We start from the raw sequence: 23,110 nt of genomic DNA, 5'->3' as shown, positions 1-23,110 counted from the left end.
GAGGAAGACGGCCCTTTCGTCATATCAGCAAAGATCGAAACCGATCTAGTTAAGCGGATACTCGTGGTCACCAGAGCTGACACTAACATCCTATTCGAGGAGCTTTTGACAAGCTAGGACTCCAAAATGAAAACTTACAAAGCCACCAAAATAGAGTAACCGGGTTCAGGGATAATTTTCTCAAATCAAACGGTTCCATAGTACTACCAGTTACCATTGGATCCGGTAACCAAAAGAAGGTCATACTCTCTGAATTCATGGTCTTAAAGGTTTCCATGACATATAACATTATCCTAGAGAGGAAAACCATCAACAACCTCTCTACCACCATATTTACCAAGTTTCTCATCATGAAGAACCAAGCCGACAACGAAACCATTGGAACAATTCACGGTGATCAAGAAATCGTAGTGGAATGCAACAACACCAGCTTAGCCCTGCAGAAACGGTCCGAAGCCGCAACAGGGATCTTTCTCGCCGACTTGGACGCACGCCAAAACGATCAACCCAGACCAGAACCAGAGGGAGACATGGAAAAACTACAGATAGGGCAAACCAAAGACAAATTCACATTCATCAACAAGAATCTACCCTTCAACCTAAATAGTGACCTCATGGAACTCCTAAAACAACACAGGGACTTATTCGGATTCACCCCAGCCGACATGTTGGGAATAGACCCAGATCTGATGTCTCATCGGCTAGCCGTGGATTCCAAAGCCAAGCCAGTTGAGCAAAGAAGAAGAAAAATGTCCACAGACCAAGCATTTGAGGTCAGGAAGCAAGTCAAAAGCCTGCTCAAAGCAGGCTTCATCCGAGAACTCCACAACCTGGCTGGCCAATGTCGTGTTGGTCAAAAAGGCAAATGGCAAATGGCAAATGTGTGTCGACTACACGGACTTGAACAAAGCTTGTCCACAAGACGCCTTCCCTGTACCAAATATTGATGAGCTAGTAGACGCTGCCTCGAGGAACCAGTACCTCAGCTTCATGGACACATACTCCAGGTATAACGAGATACTAATGCACTGACCAGACGAGAAAAACCTGCATTCGTAACCCCCAAAGGCACATAATGCTACATAATCATACCCTTCGAGTTAAAGAACGCTGGGCCACCTACCAAAAGCTTGTCAACAAGATCTGTAAAGACTTCTCAGGGGCCAAACTAAAGGTTTATTGATCACACGTCATCTTAAGCGATTTTTAAGGTTTTTTCTATTTCATTTTCTTAGGTTTTAATCAAATTTATTATGTTTTCTAAATTTGATAAATAATTAAATATTTGGAGTTGGGATAGTATTTTCATATTTTCAGGAATCTTTTACTCAAAAACAAGTAAAAACTAAAGCTTTTTCACAAAAGAAAACACAAATATAGAAAAAAAATGGCGTAAGAAAGAGAAAGTGTGCCCAAAGCCCCACGCCTAGCGGACAAGGAGCACACCTGGCCCCACTTCACGCACTACATGCCCAGCGGCCCTACCCTGCGCCCGACGGCCTTCCTCATGCCCGATGGCCTAGCTTCACGCTCGGCGCAGGCATCCCTCCTTGCAACAAAACACATGCCCGACGTGTGTATGCTCCTGGAAGTGTGTTTGGGCCTTCTACCTAAATTTTCTCTAATCCAAGCCAGCTTAAAGGCTATTACAACCCTCAGGATTCAATAATTAAGGCTCAAACTTAATTATTCATATTTTTAGAAGCCTTAATCACATCCAAAATATTGAAGACTCTAGAAGATTAGTTATTAATTCTTTCTAGAAACATAAGAGATTCAGTTGTTATATTTGATTTGAATTATTGTTTTGAATTTACAGGTTAGTAATTAGCTTATCTTTTTATCCGAAAGATAAGAAAAGGATAGTTATCTTATCTTCCTCTCCGACAAATAAGATCAGTTTAGTTTGAATTTGAATTCTAGAATTAGGATATAAATAAGTGAACCTAGTTCACAGAGAAGGACATCTAGCTCCTCTGTAATCTCTTTTCATTGTTTTCTTTCCTTTTCCATGGGTAACTAATCCTTTGTCAAAGGCTTAGAAGCTCTGTTTATGTTTTCTATGGGTTGTTAATCTACGTTTATTTTATTTTGAAGTTTTGCATTGATCTATTTCATGATTGAGTTATTCGTTCTTCATTCAGATTAAAGGTATCGGCAGGTTTGCTAATCCCTTTTAAATTCTTTTATTTTAATTGAAAATTTTGATATTTGAATTAAAGCTTGAAAACTCTTTCATAAAACTCTTTGAATTTGACTAGGAATACTGGTTCAATTACTGTGCGACACATGCATAATTTTCAATCACTCTAATTTTGAATAAGTGACATATAATTCGGATTAGAACCACTTTTAAAAATTGTGTTTTTCTTCTAAAGATTTAACTGGAGAGGACTACCTTGAATATGTGACATATAATTTGACCTAAGGACTACTTTTAAATCTTATTAGAAAACTAAATTAGTTTTTTGTGCTTAATCTCTTGATTAATTAATTGATGACTAATTAATACTTGAGAAACTGAGGAACTAAGGAATTGAAAATCAGTTACTAAAGATTTGTCGTGGAAGATCTTTGCAAACTTCAAGATAAGTAAACCAGATTTGATTTCTCTAAAAGCATAAACATCTCAAAAGCCCTTGACTCTCACCATCACTGTCTTCTCTCAAATCAACATTTAAGCTCTCCGTTCATAAGCATTAAGGTTCTCAAGCTCTCAGTAAGACATAATCTTGCCCCTTTCAATTCTAGGTTCTTTTAATGTAATTAGGTATTTAATCTGATATTTACTTGTTGAATCCTTTAATCCTCGTGGGAACGATATGCACTCACAGTGGTATTACTTGAGCGATCTGGTGCATTTACCGGTATCTGTGAGCTTTAATTTTCGCTCATCATCTATATCGATGACATGCTATCCAAGACACAAAAAAGCGAGGAGCTCATTGACGACCTCAAGCTCATAGTAGACACCCTGAGGAAGCACCGAGTGCACCTAAATCCAACAAAGGGTGCCTTTGGAATGGAGTCCGGGAAATTCTTCGGCTTCATGATCATGCAACGGTGAGTAGAAGCAAACGTGAAAAAGTGCAAGGCCATCCTCGAGATGAGCAACCCTGCAATCCTCAAAGATGTCCAAAGACTAACCGGGTGGCTCGCCGCCCTCTCACAATTCCTCGAGCCTCGGCCCAAAAGGCCATCCCCTTCTTCAACCTCATGAAAAAGGGTATAAGCTTCAAATGGGAACCCGATTGCAAAGAAATCTTCCAAAACTTCAAAAGAGTACTAGCTGAGCCTCCCAAACTATCAAAACTAGAGATGGGAGAGACATTATACCTCTACTTATCCATAACGGAGGAAGCACTAGCAGCAGCACTCATCCAGGAAGACGAACAAAAGACACAAGTCCTATATATTTCATAAGTAAGGTCCTCCAAAACACCGAGATGCGCTACTCTAAACTCGAAAAACTCACATTCGTGTTACTCATGGTATCCCGACACCTCTGGCGGTACTTCCAAAGCCACCCTATCACAATCTGGACGGACCATGCTGTTAGAAAAGTACTACAGAAGCCAGACCTGGCAGAATGGGTGCTCGACTGGTCGGTCAAGCTATCTCAATAAGATATTGGATTCAAATCTAGGAACGTAATTAAGGCTCAAGACATGGAAGACTTCATTGCTGAAATGACTCCGGGAAGCGAACCCACAGAACTACGGAAACTCCACATCAATGGCTCATCAAACACCAGCTCAGGGGGAAGGGGAATAATACTGGAAAATGAGAACGGGATCACTATCGAATAGTCCATTCAGTAGAGTTCCCAATCTCTAACAACCAAGCCGAATACGAAGCCCTCTTGGCCAGATTGATGCTAGCCAAAGAAGTCAGCACAAAAACACTAGCAGTCTACACCAACTCCCAGGTAGTTAGCTTCCAAATAAATAGAGACTACCAAACATGGAACCCTCTATTACAATAGTACTTGTCCAAAGTCAAGGAATTAACTACTGAATTCCATGACGTAACTGTCCAGCACATTCCCAAGGAATGGAATCTGAAGGCCGACCTACTCTCTAAACTAGCAAGCACCAAGTCAGTCTTGGCAAACCGATCACTAATCCAAGAAGTCGTCAAGACATCATCCATCACGACCACAACCTCGGAAAACTTACCGGTGTCAAACCAACACTCCTGGACCACCTCGATCCTCCGATACCTCGTCGACAGGGACCTGCCCGAGGACCCAAAAGAGGCAAAATGCATAATGCGGGAAGACGCAAAATACACCACCATAGAGGGGCAGCTATACAAACGAGGATTGTCCCAACCCATCCTCAAGTGTATAGAACCTGACGACACAGACTATATACTTCATAAAATTCACGAATGATGCTGCGGCCACCATGTCGGGGGAAAAACCTTGGCACAAAAGGTTAATTCCGAGCCAAATACTTCTGGCCCACCATCATCAGAGACTTCCTCCAGGTAGTTAAAAGCTACAAGCAATGCCAAGTCCACACCGAATTTCACCGAGCAACCCCCCATTAGCTCAGCACGATAACAACAGATTGCTCTTTCGGAACCTAGGGAGTCGATCTCGTGGGACCCTTTCCCACGGCTCCCGAGCAACTCTAGTTCTTCATAGTCGCCATCGACTACTACACGAAGTGGATCGAGGTCGAGGTGCTGGCCACTATCACCGCCACCCAGTGCTAAAAATTCTTCTAGAGACAAGTCATAACCCATTTTCCTGAAATCATTATCTCAGGCAGCAGAACTCAGTTCGCGGGTAAACATTTCAGGGTGTTCCTAGAGGGACTCGGCATCTCTCAGAGGTTCAACTCGGTGGAGCACCCACAAACCAACGGCCAAGTAGAAGCGGCCAACAAGACCATCGTGAAAGGCCTCAAAAAGACACTACACGAGGCCAAAGGCCTGTGGGTCGACAAACTCAGGTCTGTCCTTTGGTCATACCGAACATTCCCTCAAACCCCAATCGGGAAGACCTTCTTCCGGATGACATACAACCTAGAGACCGTCATCCCGGTAGAGATCGGAGGACCACGGGAGGTCATGATGAAGACGTAGAGCAGGACCTTACAGATGAAGTCAAAAGCACAGCTCACCTATGCGAGCTAGCCTTGAAACAAAGGGTAATCCTAAAGTACAACCAATGCATAGTAAAACAAAACTTCAAAGAGGGAGACTTGGTCTTACGACGTGACGACATCGGTCCCCCCACCCCGGGAGAAGGAAAACTCACACTCAACTAGGAAGGACCCTACCAAATCAGGTCTGTAATCGGGAAAAGAGCCTACAAGCTGAAAAGGCTTAGCAAGGCCGAACTGCCGAGATCATGGAATGCTGCAAACCTACGATGTTACTACTTGTAAAGAAGCCACGCTGGTTTGGTAACTTCATTAAATTTCTTTCTTAAGTATCACAGTTTATTCATAGTCTCTTTAGTATTACTTTCTCTTTCCTCATTCCCTTGTTATATATTCTCATCTCCTCGGGCACTCTTTCTTACCTGAATAACAACAGGAGGTTTTAACGAGATCCATTGTTTAATAAAAACATTTTTTTACTTTAAACGACTCCTACCTGAGCAAAATGGTACGAACTAAATAAACTAAACGGCTACCCTAGGGCCCGATCACCCCCAAGGCCAATAAACAGATATCCACAAATAAACATAGGTACATAAAATAGCTCACCAGGAAGCCCACCATTCATGCAAAACGGCACGCCAGAAAAGGCCACCAAAAGCAGTTTAAGGACCCGAGAAAATAGCCTACAAACTTAAAAAGAAAAATTGTTCGCAAGAGCAAAGTATAAACACCGAACAGACGGCTTACAAACTTATCAAAACAAAACATAAAATAAACTACTCCAAGTCTACGATCTGGCCATCCTTTACAGTCCAAAAGGCTCCCATCACGAATACATCCATGTCTGGAGCCAAAACCTGGACTTGAGCCTTCAGGGCGTCCTCGGTAGCCGTGATGGCCATCCAAGCAACAGCTAGAAAATTGGCATTCCGTTTCTTCAAACTTTTCACTTAGGCCTTCACTACCTCCGCCTCGAAATGGGCAGCAGCAGCCGCAGCCTCTGCATCAGCAGCCAGCTTTTGGACCTTTGCAACCTAAATTGACAACTCGGTCTCCAGCTCTAATAATCTTAGGATCTCGACATTCGCATCCTCGACATCCTTGGCCGCCTTTACCCGGGCAATCTCATCCACTTCCAACTGCCTCTTCAGAACGCCTAAATCTACCTAAGCCTACTAAAACTTCCCATCCAGATGAATAGTTTGCAAAAAAGAAAAATCGGCTTTTCGAATAATGGCAGCAGAGCAGAGGAAGGCTCGGTACAATGACTTAGCCTAGCCAGACAAATCGCAATCTTTGAAAAACTCGTTAGTATTGGGCAACAGGTGCCAATCAATGAAATTGAGACCATCAAAGGAGTGACCACCCTTGTGTTGACCCCCTCCCGACCAACACCTTCAACTCACTTGCACTTTCTATCAGTTTCTGGAATCGGGATCTCCCGAAGATCATCATCCCCGGTGACCTCCTGCTGGAAGATCTTCTGCGGGACCATTTACAAACTGGGAATAGAGGTCACCGGAGGGGTTACTGGGAGGACCCCTCAACTCCAGCCTCCAGAGTATCCATGAAAGCAGTCTTCAAATGCTACAACATCATCAGCCATGCCAACTACAAAATAAAGAGAAAAGGAAAAATAACAAGTTACAAGATCGAAATACAAATACACAAAAGTCACAACACAAGGAACCTACCAACATAAAACCTCCCTGCCTCCAGATCCCCATCACGCCCTGAGGATTCAGAGGCCGGTCCCCGAAAAGCACCAACAAGACGTCGGCAATTTCCTTATTTTCAGGGGACAATCCCTCATAGGTCACCCTCATCATATAGGAAGCCCTGGCTCTGAAAGTCAAAAGGGGTAACAACCCTCAATAGGACAGACCTTGAAGTACTCCACCCTGAAGCCATGGAATGAAACTTCGAACAAGTCAAAGATTCGTTGGTTTGTCTGGGTTCAAAAAGAGATGTATCCTTTCTAGTGTTTTCCCTCCTTATGCAGAATAGTGCACAAGAAGAAAAATAAAAAGACCTCAACCCGAGCCAGCGTCTCTAAAAACTCACACACCAGCTTGAAGGTCCAATAGTTACCCAGCTATTTGGATGTAGCTAGAATGGCGCCGCCGAAACCCGGTTAAGAAGCGACATTTGGAGCTCGAACAAGGGCAATTGAACCCCTAACTTGATGAACATGGGTTCGTGCACCCAAATCTAGTCCAAGACACGAGGGGAATGCAAGTTGAGGTAGTAAACCCTCTCGTTTTTGTCAGCGAGCACCAATTCATGCTACCTCACCTCCTCACCACCTCCCAATACGGCCCCTTCATCTCGAAGCCTTTGGAGGTCCCCCTCGTCCAGTCAAGAAGGCGTGCCCGACACATCAGACGTTACCCAATGGTAATGATTCGGCATACCCTCTGTCGGGAGGATAGGACCCGGGTTCCTCTGAACTCCCTTCTGTCGCACCATATCTATATCCAAATAGGTGCACCACTGTTAGCCCACTACCCAGAAACGTAGAAATAGGGAAATTCATACCTATATCTAAAACTACAATCAAACAAACTACCAAACCCATTGAATCCCTGAAACTACACTAAGATGCAACAGTCTCTATCAGCATTCTCCCATCGCTAAATGCAGGAATATCCACAAAAATAACAAACCAAAAACAAAATGCAAAGAAATAGGCAAATTAAAAACATAAAAAATAAATAAAACAAAAAGGGAGGAACATAGTAATGAAGGCACCAACCTGGTTTTCAAAAGTCGAAAGTAGGAATTGTGACAAGTCCGAGAGACAGAAATAGCACAAGCAAAAACCAACAATCCAGACGAATGCAGTGTCAAGGGAAAAGTTATAGAAATGATCTCACAAAGACAGTAAAAGAGATTACTAGAAAAAGAAGAGGGAACGGTTGCAACAAAGGAAAATAAAAGGCCGCCAAACATTCCAAATTAAAAATATGAAAAAGCAAGGACAAAAAGGGGAAGAAAAGAAAACTCTCCCCTCACATCTAAGCGTGACTATGACACCTAGAAAAACGCAACTAACGGACACCCTTCGTGGAATGAAAACGATCAGACAAAAGAGGACCTAAACCCCTCAAGGGCTCCCGACCTCCACCATAAACCACGAACGACACACCATCCCCTGAGCCAAGCTCACGACCACACAGCGAAGCGAACTCCTCCAACGACGAGATTAAGCAAGCCTACTCTATCACTCTGGAGGCAACTATTTTGGACCCGACCCCCGGGTCCCCCATCGGAGCAAGTTATGACCCGATTACCCAGGCTTAGGACACCACTGCGGCTCAAACCGGCCTGCTAACCATAAAATCCTAACCAATATTCAGATTCAAACACTTTCCTTATCTTAGCTAACAAGATAAGATAAGATAACATACTCAAACTATATAAAGGGATTCAAATGCTCCCTCAGGTACCACTACAACAAATACGGATGATAGTGGCGGCTAATTAGCGGCTGTTTATCAAATCGCAGTAAATTGACAAGATAGCGGCCAATAGGGTAGCGGTTTGGGATCTGCTACAAAAAGAACTAAGATAGCGGCGGTTAGCTTTCCAACAGCTGCAAATCAAACCAAAGAAGAGAGCCAGCTTTAAGTGCCCCGTCACTCACTGAAGTCCAGAGCACTGAAGTCTGAATCACTCCCCCTTTTTCAGCCCTATCTTCTCTTCGACCACCCACGCAGCACCACCATCGATCATCACCCCCCAACGTCTCTGTCAGAACCACAAAACCACCATCTTTTCAGAACAACCACTACGAAAACCCTTCCTCTCTTTCTCTTCCCCTGTCTCCTGCCTTCTCTTTCTCGCCGCCAGCTACCATCCAGTGCTGCCGTGACCATCTTCTTCCCCTTCTTACAACCTCGCACTGTGGGCCTGTGGCTCTCTAGCTCGCCCATGCCTCTCTCATTCCCAGTCGCAAAATCAGAATAAAGCCACTCTAGTATTAACTGAACTCAGGTTCTCAGATCACATTTTCTTCTCTATTTTAGTTAATTTAGGATTAGTTATATGCTGATTCTAGTATTGATTTGATTTGCTTAGAATTATTTGCTACTGTTAGTTGAGTTTAGGTTAGAATTAGGATTTTCTAATTGGAATTAGTGTTAGTTTATACATAGTTAAACATGTTGTTAAGAGCTTCTTGAGTTTGAATTTCAATTTGTTTGAATTGATTGACTGATGCTTTCCTGAGTAACTGCGAAATGCTGTTGAGTTTTTATGTCATTGATGCTGAATTTTGAATTGGTGTTGCAAAGAATGCTTGTTTGTGTTATTTTATATTGTTTAGGCTTTTGCATGCCAAGTGTTCGATAATATGCCAAGTGTTTTGAATATGTTTTAAAGTTCTATGCAGATATGATCTATGATAAGGACACTATGGATGGCAATGTTTGATTCATTTAGTGCACCCAACCTAATGAGATTTGGCTTGGTTGTTGTTGTATTCTTCTAGCTAGAGAAAATTTTGTTTTTTGCAATATCATGCCACAGTTAGTGATATTTTGCACTAAAGATTTTGTATTACTTGATAAAAGTAATGTTGTGTGTGATCTCACCATAAAATGTATAGGTGCTACCGTGCTAGACATGAGTAAGTGAAACATCTACTTTGAAGTATCTTCTGCTTTTTTTGGGCTTAAAATGGGGAGAATTATACGCTGATTATGTTTTCATTAGTCATGTCAATCTAGAATTAATCATATTTGTTTTTCTTTCTTCTCCAGATTCCTCACCAGCCTATGTGTGATCCTATCTTCACCATTGGCCAAGGTCGTCGGTGCAATTTATGGCTTAAAGATCCAACTGTTGGCAATATTTTATGCAAGTTGAGTAACATCGAGGTAGAGATTCCACTTTCTACTTTATGCAATTCAAAACAGGCGGCTGAGTTGCTAATGATCTATATAGTTTGCATTTTGGTTATAGAAAATGAGTAATTTGTATGATGCATTTTAGGTCATTACTATTTTAGATTACTGATCATGGTTGTTATTCTACACAACGTGGAGGTTCACCTGTTCCATTATAGGAAATCACAGGAGGCAAAGGTGTTGTTCAAGTTAATGGTAAGACCTATCGCAAGAATGTCTCAACTTCTATTCGTTGTTAGTGCCTCCTTCCTTCTACTCTGCTCATTAATTCTGGTATTTTCTTTTTAGTTTGATTTATTCTGAACTTTATTTCTATGCACTTCAAAATTGGTTTTGCTCATTTTTTGTACCCAATAATCTTCACTACGTAGCTCCCCTTTCAAGAGACGTCGTTCAAATTGAGTGTAGTGAAGGATGCAATTGAGTGTAGTATAGAAATTTTACTATTTTTAATTATATGGGTGTTTTAAAGTTGTAAACTTTGTTCATAAATTTTAATGTTGCACAGATTGCTGCTATTGGTGCCACTACAAGTGCATTTTATGGATTCAACCATGGTATGCTTTTTTTATAAATGCATATCCCCAAGTTATACATTGATAAATGCACATCCCCAAGTTATTAGAATATATAGACTTGATTGTAGTTAGGTTGGTCACAGTTTGGCTCCTATAATAAACTTGACTGAAGGGATTTGTACTGATTAAAATGTGCAGCAACAATTATATATAGGCTGACCAAGATAGATAAATAGATAGATTAGGAGTAAGACTTATATATATATCCTCAGCAAGATATATACGATGAATTAATTAATATACGTACATTCTTTTTGGGGTAATTTAGGTAAATAAATTGGTTGAAAATCAATTCTACATGAATATCTTGATTGAAAAATATATGCATTTGTGTCCTCTTTTCTAATTTGTTGTTGACAAAGTAAACTCAAAACTTACATGTAAATCATTGCAAGTGTCTAATAATTTACTATAACGGTGTATATGATGTTAAACTGTTATTGGGTACAAACTAGTAAGACAAAAGTAAATCATCATTGATCTAACGATTTAGTAAGTTATATTGGTTACTTATGACAACAATTAAGGCAGAGAGCAATTTATGAGACACTCCTCCTACACTCGTATATGGACATACAATTGGACTATAAATATTAAATACATGACAATTTAAATCGATTTATATAAAAAATTTAATATAATTTTGTTACAATTTGCATAGTATTGGTTTCACTTTTACTTCCCAATCTAATTCATAATTATTTAAAATATTGTGTCTATATCGATTTGGATTTATTGGTTTTGGATTTGGGAATTGATTTTTCTTATTACATCTATATTGTCCGATGAAAAGCATTTATAAGAAATTAAATGACTCCCCACACTGATTAAGTTTATTTTTGATTAATGATGTATTCTGAATATTGTCTATCTGGATGACCCCTTGAAATTTTTGTTGATGTTTATGGCTTTCGTTTGAGTATTTGTTAGCATATCATATCTATTTTGCTCAATCCTCTATTTTATTTCCTTAATGTGTGACATACTATTTTCTCAATTGTGCTTAAAAGTTCCTCCAGCTATGGCTCTATCCTTTGGAGATGATGTACAAAATGGTAGAAATCCAAGTCTCACAAGTGCAATACAGTTAATCGAACGTGTTCCTGCTGCCTTGCTCTATTGGCCACTAATTCATTTAACTGGAGCAACTACTGATGACATTGCATTGGGTGTTGCTGTTGGAAGTAAAGGAAGAGGAAACCTGCCTCGCGCAACATTTGATATTCGAGTCACACTTCTACTACTACTTATTGGTAAATAATTCGTATGTTGAAATCTGTTGTGAAATGGTTGCAAGTTGTTTTTGTTTTGAGTAAAGTATCGTTTTTGTCCCCAATGTTTGGGGTAAGTCTCAAACTTGTCCCTAACATTTCAATCGTCCTATTTAAGTCCCTAACGTTTCAAAACTGACTCAATGTTGTCCTGCCGTTAGGGATCCGTTAACAGAATTAACGGCGGGACAAAATTGAGACGCTTTTAAAACATTAGGGACTTAAATAGAACAAAAACGTTAGGGACAAAAACGATACATAAAAATAAATTTTAATTTAATTTTATCTTTCAATAATATTAATTTTTTACAGTACATAGTATTCAATTTTTTTTAATTACATCTAAATAAATTACACTTAATCACATTATTTTCATTTTAAATAAATTTATTTTTTTATAATTTTAAAGAATTTTTATACATTAGAGACAAAAGGTATCATTTATATTTTATTGTATATATATTATTTTTTTCTTTTCTGCAAGTTTATATACTAGTCATTCTACAAATATTTTATGATAACTAAACATTTTTAAGAGTAAAACTATAAAAAAAATTATTATCTAAAATGAAAGTAATATGATTAAGTGTAATTTACTTAGATGTGATTAAAAATAATTGAATACTATGTATAGTAAAAAATTGATATTATTGAAGGATAAAATTAAAATTTATTTCTATGTACCATTTTTGTCCCCAACGTTTTTGTCCTATTTAAGTCCCTAACGTTTCAAAATCGTTTCAATTTTGTCCCGCCGTCAATTCTGTTAACGGATCCCTAACGGCAGGACAACATTGAGTCAGTTTTGAAACGTTAGGGACTTAAATAGGACGATTGAAACGTTAGGGAAAATTTTGGGACTTACCCCAAATGTTGGGGACAAAAATGATACTTTACTCTTTTGTTTTTATTCTTATGTTGATTTAAAAGAATGTTTTTGCTCAACTGATATATGATAAAATGCTTCATTGTTGTTATATTTCATAATCTTGTGTGCCTGAGTTTACTTCCTTTCATTTTTCTACTTACAGTAAAGATTGTAATGCTTGTAATCTATTAGGTTCAAAGCAGCAGCAGAGAAGAAAAAGAGGCAGTCGATGGAGAGTGCTCTGTGATATCTATTTCAAAGGTAGGGTGAGGAGCTGCCGTCAGACATCGCTGCAAGAATGAATTCCGTAGAAGGACAAAGTGAAAAATAGAATCCTAGGATTGGACTTATTTTGGTTTGAAGTAAACATTTTTTTGAATTTGACTATGTAATTCTTAGCAAGAGATTTATTATGCTGATATTTTTTATAAATATATTATTTTCTTTTTCAATTAATTTTGTAGTTTTTACCACAAGTTTATATTCAATAGCTTTAAAATATTAAGATTTATAGTATTAAAAAATCCAAAAATGGCAAAAAAAATATAATTTTAAGATTAAACCAAAAAAAATTAGCATTTTTTAAAAGGAAAATTCTTTTTTTTTTAATTTGATTTGGAATTAGCGGCGGTTTTATAACCGCCACGAAAGTCATAAATTAAAAAACTGTAATTACATTGCGGCGGGTCGTAACCGCCGGTAAAAAATGACTAAATCCTAATATTTGTATATTGCGGCGGTTTAGAACCACCGCTAAATTAGTTGCCGCTAAATACTGATTCAACGGCGGTTGTACCAGCGGTTACCAAAAACCACCGCAAAATTATTTTCCCGCGTCAATAACCAGGGCGGTCCACTAAACCGGTGAAATTTGATTTTGCGACGGTTTAAAACCGCCGCTAATAGAAAAAACCGCCGCAAAGCAACACCTCTGTTGTAGTGTACATTACACATTCCTAACCCTCACGTATACCTTTTAGATCTTTTCTAACTTAAATAACGTAGTGTTTTTGTAGGTATCATTCCCGTCGCTCCAAATATACCCAATTCATGTCATCACCCAAGATCGACAAACTCCTAATCCATCTCACAACTCGTACCAATAATGTCTAGAACAAAAAACAATTCGTTTCTTAAATTTTGGTGTGTAAAATTCTTGATTGAAGCATTTACGACTGTAAGCAAAATAATAGAATTTTTTTCTTTTTTTAATACAAAAGAATCTTATAAATAAGTACTCTAAAATTCTGCCAAATTTTTTGTATTGAAACAATCAAAATTTTAAGACACTCTTTAACTAAATTATTAACTAAATCCAGTAAAAATTTATTTTTCTAAAATACATTTTTGAACATTTAATACTTCAACGTCTAAAAGTAAAATATAAACAAACAAAAGTAAAAAATTGAATGCTAAAGTAAAAGTTATATTAAAAACAAATTTTTTTTCATTTTTGAATTTTATGTTTTTATGTTAAGTAAATATTTTTTAGTAATTCTTTTACATGAATGACAAAAAATTAAAAATTGAAAAACAAATGATCCATTATCTTTTATTTTTATATATACATTTTAAATAATTTTTCAAATATTCTAATAAAAAATTAGATCAAATACATAAGTATTATCAAACTAAAATATCTTTGGGTAACCAAAATATTATTTCTATCTTTTAAATTTATTCTGTGAAAATTTTTTTTAAAGACAAAAATAATATTTTGTTAAAATTTTATTGTTCAATTTTAAAATTGAATGGTATAAAAATTTTAGATTTTTTATATATTTAATACATCAATATTGTAAAAGTTATTTTTTAATAATTTTTATGAAAAATACTTTTTATGTTACTATTCACATATCTAACACACAATAATAAACTATTAAAAGAATTTTATTAACAATCACATATCTATTTCTCTAAAATACTTTTTGAACTTTGACTTTTCAGAATTTTTTACATATAAATAAAATAATACTTAATTTATTAATATATATAATTTTGAGGGAATTTAAATATTTAAATATTAAACTACATCTTGATTATTGTGGATGCTTTTAAAATATATAAATATCCGATGCTCAATAATCAAGATCTATAAGAAAAAAAATTTGGCCTCTTCGTGAAAAACGTGTATATCAGTTATCAAAATATGTGGACAGAGATCTTAATACTACAGAGATGAGTAAAATCGATATAATTTGTCAGAAATGAGATCCTATCAATTTAATTTTTATCTTTTTAATATAATTTTATCAAATAATTTAAAATTATAAACTTATCAATTTTGTATAATTTAAATTAAAAATTTAATTTAATATAATAAAAATAAACATATTCATACGTACACATATTGTTAATTATGTTTATTTAGTTTTAGAAAGAAAATCTAACGATTTAAAATTAGAGCACCAAATCTATTACTATCATAAAAATAATTTCCAGAAAGTTTGTTGTTTAAAAATTATAGCTTTCGAGATACTTGGGTTAGTTTAGTAAAATTTTTATTTTTTAAAAAGAATTTATAAAAATTAATTTTTTTTAAAAAACTTTTTAAAATTATAGAATATATATTTAATAAATTAAATTAAAAATAATTTTTAATAAGTACAAACAACAAGTATGTTTAGTAAAATAATTTTTAAAATTTAAAAATATTATAATAGATATTAATGTAAAAATTAAATTTCGATATTAATTAATGTATAAAATTATATTAGACTTATGTGCTGTGTCTATTAGGGTCCCTAGTGTTCTGCTAGTAGGGTTTTAGTGTCCGTTAGGGTTTTCATATAACACATCACAAACAAATTTCTACAAAGCCATTACTATCAGAATTTTGATTAGCAAACAGAATGGATGATCTTAAATCTGATTCTGAGCGTTCTAGACATGACAGAGAGAGCGAGGAGAAAAAGATTGTTATCCTTGATGAAGAAGACATCTCGGAAAGAGTACAAGCATGTACGAAGAGTCTTTCAGGAAGAATCTTTGTGGAAAGATTATTTTCTACTGGAACAATGGAAGGTGCAATGCATGCTATTTGGGGTAGACCTGAAGGCTTTAGAGTAGTGAGCAAAGGTAATAATCAATTTCAATTTTTCTTTGAGAAAGAAACAGATATGCTGAAAATTGAAAGAAGCTCCCCATGACTCTTTAAGAATTACATCCTACACGTTAAGCATTGGGAGGAGGGTGAGGACTCATGAGAAATAATGATCTCTACACTCCCTATGTGGGTTCGATTCTGAGGTTTACTAAAACAATTTAAAACCCTGGAAGTTAGATGTAAATTAGGGAGTCAATTAGGCCCCATCTCTGACATTGATTTTTTTTTTAGGTCAAAGGCAAAGAATCTCGGATTATCAAAGCCAAGGTGGAACTAGAGGGTGATAAAAAGCTAAGAGATAGCATGAAACTGATGGGGCCTAATCAACAACCTCTGGAGGTAGGTTTGAGGTATGAACGTATTGGTGTGTTTTGTACTTACTGTGCCTCCCTTAGACATGAGACAAGAAATTGTCAATTATTCTTGGAAGACTCATCTAAAAATCAGATTAAACAGGAGAGTATAGGGGACTGGGTCAAGGCGGATCAGGTTGGAAGGAGAGTTGAAAGGCGAAAATATGATTATTCATGAACATCTAGAGCTGATGGTCATTCTCCTATACAACCAAGGAAGAAACCAGCTCCAATGTGGTTTTTAGAGAGCTTTTCCAGCCTAAGTATGGAGGACAAAAAGCAGTAACCAGCCCCCAAGCAATTAATGGCAAATAGTTCTAACATGCAGGAAGATAAAGATGCGGAAGTGGAGACTGCTAACACTAATTCAAGTGCTGATTCGCTAAATGTTCTTAGAGAGCTATCTATTCGAATGAATACTGAGGAATATGTGGCTACTTTTGAAAATATAAGATAATGCAAAAACAAAAAAGTGAAACTGAAGCAGCTAGCTAGAATAACAGACAATATTATCAAGACGTATGTTGGCAATAAGAGAAGCAATAGTGGAAAGGAGAATGAAGGAAGTTGGAAAAAAACGTGTTTAGATAAAGAGCGATTAATTGAGAATGAGGTGGAGGGTGCCAGCCATCAAATGGCATCCAAAGCCCTATGAAGCTACTAAGTTGAAATTGTTAGGGTTTGGGGAGACCCCTGACAGTCCAGAATCTTAAAGGGATATGTCAATCCCACTCCCCCGAGGTTGTGTTTATCTGTGAAACTAAAAATCAATCTCACATAGTAGAAAGGAAATTGAGAAGCTGCAGATTCATGAATTGGAAGATTACTAATCCAATTAGGACAGCAGGAGGAACAGTTCTGGCCTAGAAAGAAGACCTAGATCTCGAAGTAATTGCTAATGAAAATTACTATACAGCTGCAAGGGTAAATGACACATCTAATAACTCTTCATGGGGATTGGTGGATGTTCACTTAAACTGTTTGGATCATGAAAGGCTAACCCAATTCGAAGAGATCTCAACAATCGTCCAACAACTACCCGAAAATGCATTGTTTTTGGAGATTTTAATGCCATTGTGAGTCAACAAGAGAAGATGGGAGGAGATCTTAAATCCTGGGCTGTTATGTTTGAGTTTTCTAATTTTATTGATGGAAATGGGTTAATGGACTTAGGCATGGTAGGGAGACCATTCACGTGATCAAATAAAAGAAGGGGTTCGGAGCATATTGCCGAGAGATTGGATAGAATGCTCGCTTCAGGGGGCTGGTTGAATATCTACCCTGATGCTTCAGTGATTAGATGGTTGGAAAATGGGTCTGATCACGCGCCACTCCTCTTGGATACTAATCCTCAAATGGAGAAGTCCAAAAGAAGATTCAAATTCGTTGGTGTGGAATAGAGGAAATAAGAAATGTTATCACTGCTGCTTGGAGTTGAAGGTTTGAGGGTTCAGCAATGTTTATTCTTGCACAAAAAATAAAAACATGTCATCATCAATTAGTGGTCTAGTAACAAGCATTCAAATCCAATTCTAAAAAAGATATTAAGAACTTCCTTGATAGGATTGAGGCCCTCAGAGAAGCAGGAATTAATGGCGGAGACCAATTGAATGAGCTGGAAAAGGAACTTGAAGTGGCGTATTCCAGAGAAGAGAGCTATTGGAAAGGCAAATCAAGGATAAAATGGTTGAAGGAGGGTGACAAAAATACTAAATTCTTCCATCAATCCTACCAATCTCAAATTTGGAGTAATAAAATCTTGAAATTGAAAAAGAATGATAGAAGTTATGTCACTACTCATTGAGAGATTGCTATGGTTGCCAAGGAATATTTTAAGAAAATGTTCACTTCAACTAACAATACTAATCCAGGCCCTCTATTTGAAGAGCTTGGTGCTAAAGTTACCCCTGCCATGAACCGTAGACTGTTGCATCCAGTCTTAATGGAGGAAGTTAAAAGAGCTGTTTTTAGTGTCCATCCCCAGAGTTCCCTAGGTGATGAAGGATTCATTTCTAAATTCTTTCGATTTTATTGGGATATAGTAGCGGAAGATGGTTTTAAAGCAGTCCGAAGTTTCTTTGTTGGTGGTCGAATATTAAAAAGCTTCAACCACACCCACATTTTCCTAATTCCTAAGATTTCAGATGCAAAGGTAATGTCCCTGGTTAGACCTATAAGCCTTTCTTCAGTTGTCTACAAATTTATTTCTAAAGTATTGGTTCATTGGCTCCAGAGTTTCATGAATTATCTGATTAGTCCAACACAGAGTGCCTTGATAGGTCGGCTAATCTCTGACAATATTCTTATAGCCCATGAATGCATGCACTACTTGAAGACTAAGAAAAGGGGTTTGGTGAATGAGATGGCTTTGAAACTTGATATGAACAAAGCATATGGTAGAATTGAGTGGCAATTCCTATGGTTTATGCTAGAGAAGCTTGGTTTTGACTCAAGATGGATTGGCTGGATACAAGAGGTGATGACAACTGTTTCTTACTCTGTCGTTGTTGAAGGACAACCCTATGATTTTTTCAAGCCAAATAGAGGTATCCGTCAAGGTGACCATCTATCTCCCTATCTTTTTCTATTTTGTGCGGAAGGTTTTTCCTACCTTCTGAACAAGGCAGAGCAAAATGGTATCCTCTCAGGTATTCAAATTTATCAAAGATGCCCAATAATGAATCACCTTCTCTTTGCAGATGACTCAATTCTATTTTGTAAGGTAAATGAGGATAGTTGTAAAAAAATTATGGAGCTGCTTTTGAATTATAAGAATGTGAGTGGCCAAAAGGTGAACTTGGATAAATCATCTTTATTTTTCAGCAATAACACTCCTAGGGAGGTTCGATTGAGCTTGGCAAATAGACTGCATAGTAATTACATAGGAGCCCAAGTTAAATACTTGGGATTGCCCTCGGTTATCCAACGTTCTAAGAAAGCAACTTCAGTTCCATTAAAGAAAAAGTAAGGAAGAGGGTTCAAGGATGGAAAAGGAAACTCCTTTCATCAGTTGGCAAACACATTTTGATAAAAGCAGTAGGTGAGGCGATTCCTATTTACTCTTTGTCTTGCTTTAAACTCCCTGACTCCCTAATAAGAGAAATTCATAGTATTTTATCTCAATTTTAGTGGGATCAAAAAGGTTCAGAAAGAAAAATGGCTTGAGTAAGCTGGGATCTTATGTCAAGACCTAAAAAAAAGGCGGTCTCGGATTTAAAGACCTACGAGCCCAAAATCTAGCATTGCTTACTAAACATTGCTGAAAACTAGCTACCCAACTAGATTCTCTTATAGCCAAGGTCTATAAAGAAATACTATAGATACAGTTCTATCATGAAAGTAGAGACGGGTAACTTACCTACTTGGGGATGGCGAGAGTGTTCTAGAAGGTCGTTCAATTCTCAAAAAGCAGCTTATTTGGCAAGTTGGCAATGACAACAACATTCAAATTCTCACTAACCCTTGGCTCCCTCTCAATCATCCATTCCTAATCCCTCCTTCAACTATCACAGAAATTTAGAGACATAACATTATGTGGATAAAAGATTTAATATTACCCAATAGAAGCTGGAATCAGAATCTAATTAATCAACTATTCTTACCTGAAATTAGTCAGCCAACAATCTCAGAAGGTGAAGATAGACTTCAATGGAATGCAACTCGAAGCAGAAATATGAAGCAAGCGCTGGTTACTAAGTGGAGTATCATTTCAAGCACTCTCCAATAGAATTTTGCCCAGAAATTTTTCAACGTAAAGAAATATGGTGCCAAATGTGGAGACTCTCTCTTCCTCCAAAATTGAAGATTTTTCTCTCAAGAAGCATGTACGAGAAGCTCCCCGTCCTTGACCTGCTCAACCAGCGCTTCTCTTCCATTTTCCCATTATGTCATTCCTACCAACAAGATGCAGAATTGATCAATCATTGTCTATTCTTATGCGAGAAAGTAAAAGAGGTGTGGAATACAATCTCCATCACCATAAATTTTGTCAACAACAACTCACCTTCCTTTTGGTCGGTCTGGTCAGAGAGATCTGAGCACTTCAGAGTTCGACATGGTGAGTCATCGTAGTTGGTGTTGTTAGCAACATTGTGCTAAAAAATTTAGAAATTCAGAAACAGCATGATCTTTGAACAAGAATTGATCCCTCCAGAAACAACAGTGGAGTCATGCTTGAAGCTTGTGAATGAGTTGTCTTCCAATTTCTAGTTCGCAATCAATTTTCTTTTCCTAATCTATTTTCTCTTTCATTCGTGTTTTGTTGCTGTATTCACGCTTTAATGAACTTTGGAAATTTTCTCTTTCTTTTGCTATGTGTGCTAACATGGACCCCATAGCCTCAGTCAATGAATAAAGAATTTGAATCCTCTAAATTTTAAATTTCACTTTAGAATGTAAAGTGTGATATCTCCCTTGAATAGTTTCTCTCTCATATCTTCTCTTGGTCTCACTTATAAAATAAATGGTGAGAAATCACACTTTATCTTCTAAAGTGAAAATTCAAAATTTAGAAGATCCAAATTTATAAATAAAATACATCTATCTTTGAAAAAAAATAAATTATATTAAATTTTTAATTTTGATAAATAAAAACCAACTTTAAAAAAATTCTCTTAGTTTTTTTTTTAAAGCTTTCTTAACTTTTAAAAACTACAAGTACAAGTAGATGAGCTATTTGTTTTACCGAACATAAAATGAAATACTTATACTTTTCAAAAGAATTTAATAAATTTACCAAATTAAGCCTTAGTTTAGTAAAATTTTTTGAAAAGATATTTGTGTTTTAAAAAATTTTCATGTTTATTTTATGTTTGATAAATAAAAAAGATACAAATTCATATATATAAAATTAAATTTAAATAAAATTTATAAATTTTTTATTTTATGTTTAATAGATAAAAAATATTATATACTTATGCTTGTAATTTTTAAAAGATAAAATATACCTTTAAAAATAATTTAAAATTATTAAAATTAAAAAATTTATATAATTTTATATATTAATTAATATTTAAATTTAATTTTTATATTAATATTTATTATAATATTTTTAAAATTTAAAAATTATTTTATCAAACTAAACAAAGGGAAATCAAATTTCTTCACCTTCCCTGCTATAAGATTAGGACGTACCCCAGACTCCCAGAAAAGACGAGGGATCCAGGAAGCTTCCGTTTTTATTTATATATACATTTCTTCCTGGACCATTATTTCCGAGAGTGCATTGCATAAAACAAATTCAATTAATAAAGGTGATATTCAAGTTGACCATTACAATCAACCAAGACTACTTCAGATATTTTATTAAAAAATCTCTTATTTGAACTTGGTGAACAAGCCACATAGATGACTGAGCTCGCACGATATAAAGCGAGCAAGAGTGAGGAGGTGACACAACACAAAAATGGAAGATTTGAAGTTACATGGATTTTGGTATAGTCCCTTTACGATGAGGGTGGTATGGACCCTGAAGTTGAAGGGTCTAGCATATGAGAACATTGAAGAAGATCGCTACAATAAGAGTCCTCAACTTCTAGAATACAACCCTGTGCATAAGAAGACTCCAGTGCTTGTTCATGGTGGAAAACCCATTTGTGAGTCCATGATCATTGTTCAATACATTGATGAGTTATGGCCACAGAATCCATTGGTCCCTCATGATCCCTATGAGAGAGCTCAAGCAAGGTTTTGGGTTGCATATTCTGAACAAATGGTAAGATTTTAGAAACTATTATTTGTGTTTGTTAGTGCTTTCAACTCCTTGGATACGATTGCAAATATGGAAATAAAAGTTTATTTTGTTTTAAGATAAAAATAAATGTATGAAAATTTTATATTTTTCCATTTCCTGTCTTATCATTTTTATATCAAATATAAAATTCAATTACAATCTTTGAACTAACAATGTTAGCAAGAACTTTTTGGCGCTTGATCCCTAACAAGATTCTAGCTTTCTATGTACAAATAATAATTATATTGATTTAATGTCGTCAATAATTAATGGATTAACGTTTATACTAGGTTCCTGCACTGCCAGCACTCATCCGAAGCACTACGCCTGAGGAGAAAGAGAAGGCTGTAGAAATGATCTGGGGAAATTTCAAAGTCCTTGAAGATCATTGCTTAGCTGATAAGAGGAAATTCTTTGGTGGGGACAAAATTAACATTGTGGACATAGCTATTGGATCACTCTTCACATTTTTTGTGACTGCAGAAGATATTAAACAAGTGAAGATCCTAGTAGCTGAAAAGTTCCCTCTCATACATTTATGGTTTGATAATTTCAAGAATGCCCCAGTCATCAAAGAAAACTTCCCTGATAGGGAGAAAATGGTGGCTACTACAAAGCCTATCATGGAGAGGATGTTGGCATCTTCCTAAGAAGTCATCATCAATATGCTTGTTTCTTTATATTCCCAAACTCCAACCTTTTGTTGTGTTAGTCTTACTGACTTACTGAGCTTGTAAGTTAGATATAATAAGAGTTTGAGTTTACTGTTTTTCCTAAAATAATGAATTAGGTTTCCTTTTAAATCATTCTCAAACCTCTTAGAATTAGGTTGGAATTTATTATGTAACATGTGGATTTAAAAAGTTTTTTTCATTTAGTAGAATTTGGTTTACTTCTTATAATATATAAGTAGTTTTACTAGTGAATTTGGTTTAATTCTAATATGAATTAATTTTAATCATAATTTTTTATTGCAGATGGCGGTGAGCTAAAAATTCACCATAAAGCATTGCAAAAAATAGCAGAAATGACGGATTATCTAAAAATGTACAAAAAAAAATGTAGAAAAATTACAAATATAATAAACTATAAAATCTATCTATATAAACAACTTTTTTTGTCATAAAGCATCCAACTAATATAGTAAATATAGTAACAAATTTAATAAATAAATAT

General features: G+C 36.3%; 1 protein-coding gene across 2 annotated transcripts in view; it reads left to right on the top strand.

The window, feature by feature from the left end:
- Positions 1-22,860, top strand: part of LOC112777359 (probable glutathione S-transferase) — a 64,226-nt gene extending 41,366 nt beyond the window's left edge. The window contains exons 2-3 of one of the 2 annotated variants that reach the window (XM_072228931.1): positions 21,368-21,916; positions 22,225-22,860. In XM_072228931.1, coding sequence (XP_072085032.1) covers positions 21,608-21,916; positions 22,225-22,584 — 669 coding nt within the window. In that variant the 5' untranslated portion in view covers positions 21,368-21,607 and the 3' untranslated portion in view covers positions 22,585-22,860. The remainder of the gene's footprint in view (positions 1-21,367; positions 21,917-22,224) is intronic. The other variant, XM_025821709.2, reaches the window with a different exon arrangement.
- The last annotated feature ends 250 nt before the right edge of the window (positions 22,861-23,110 follow it).

This window comes from Arachis hypogaea, chromosome 19 (assembly GCF_003086295.3).
Source record: "Arachis hypogaea cultivar Tifrunner chromosome 19, arahy.Tifrunner.gnm2.J5K5, whole genome shotgun sequence".
NCBI lineage: Eukaryota > Viridiplantae > Streptophyta > Magnoliopsida > Fabales > Fabaceae > Arachis > Arachis hypogaea.
The sequence above is the reverse complement of the archived record's forward strand: the minus strand, read 5'-3'. Positions and strand labels throughout refer to the sequence as shown.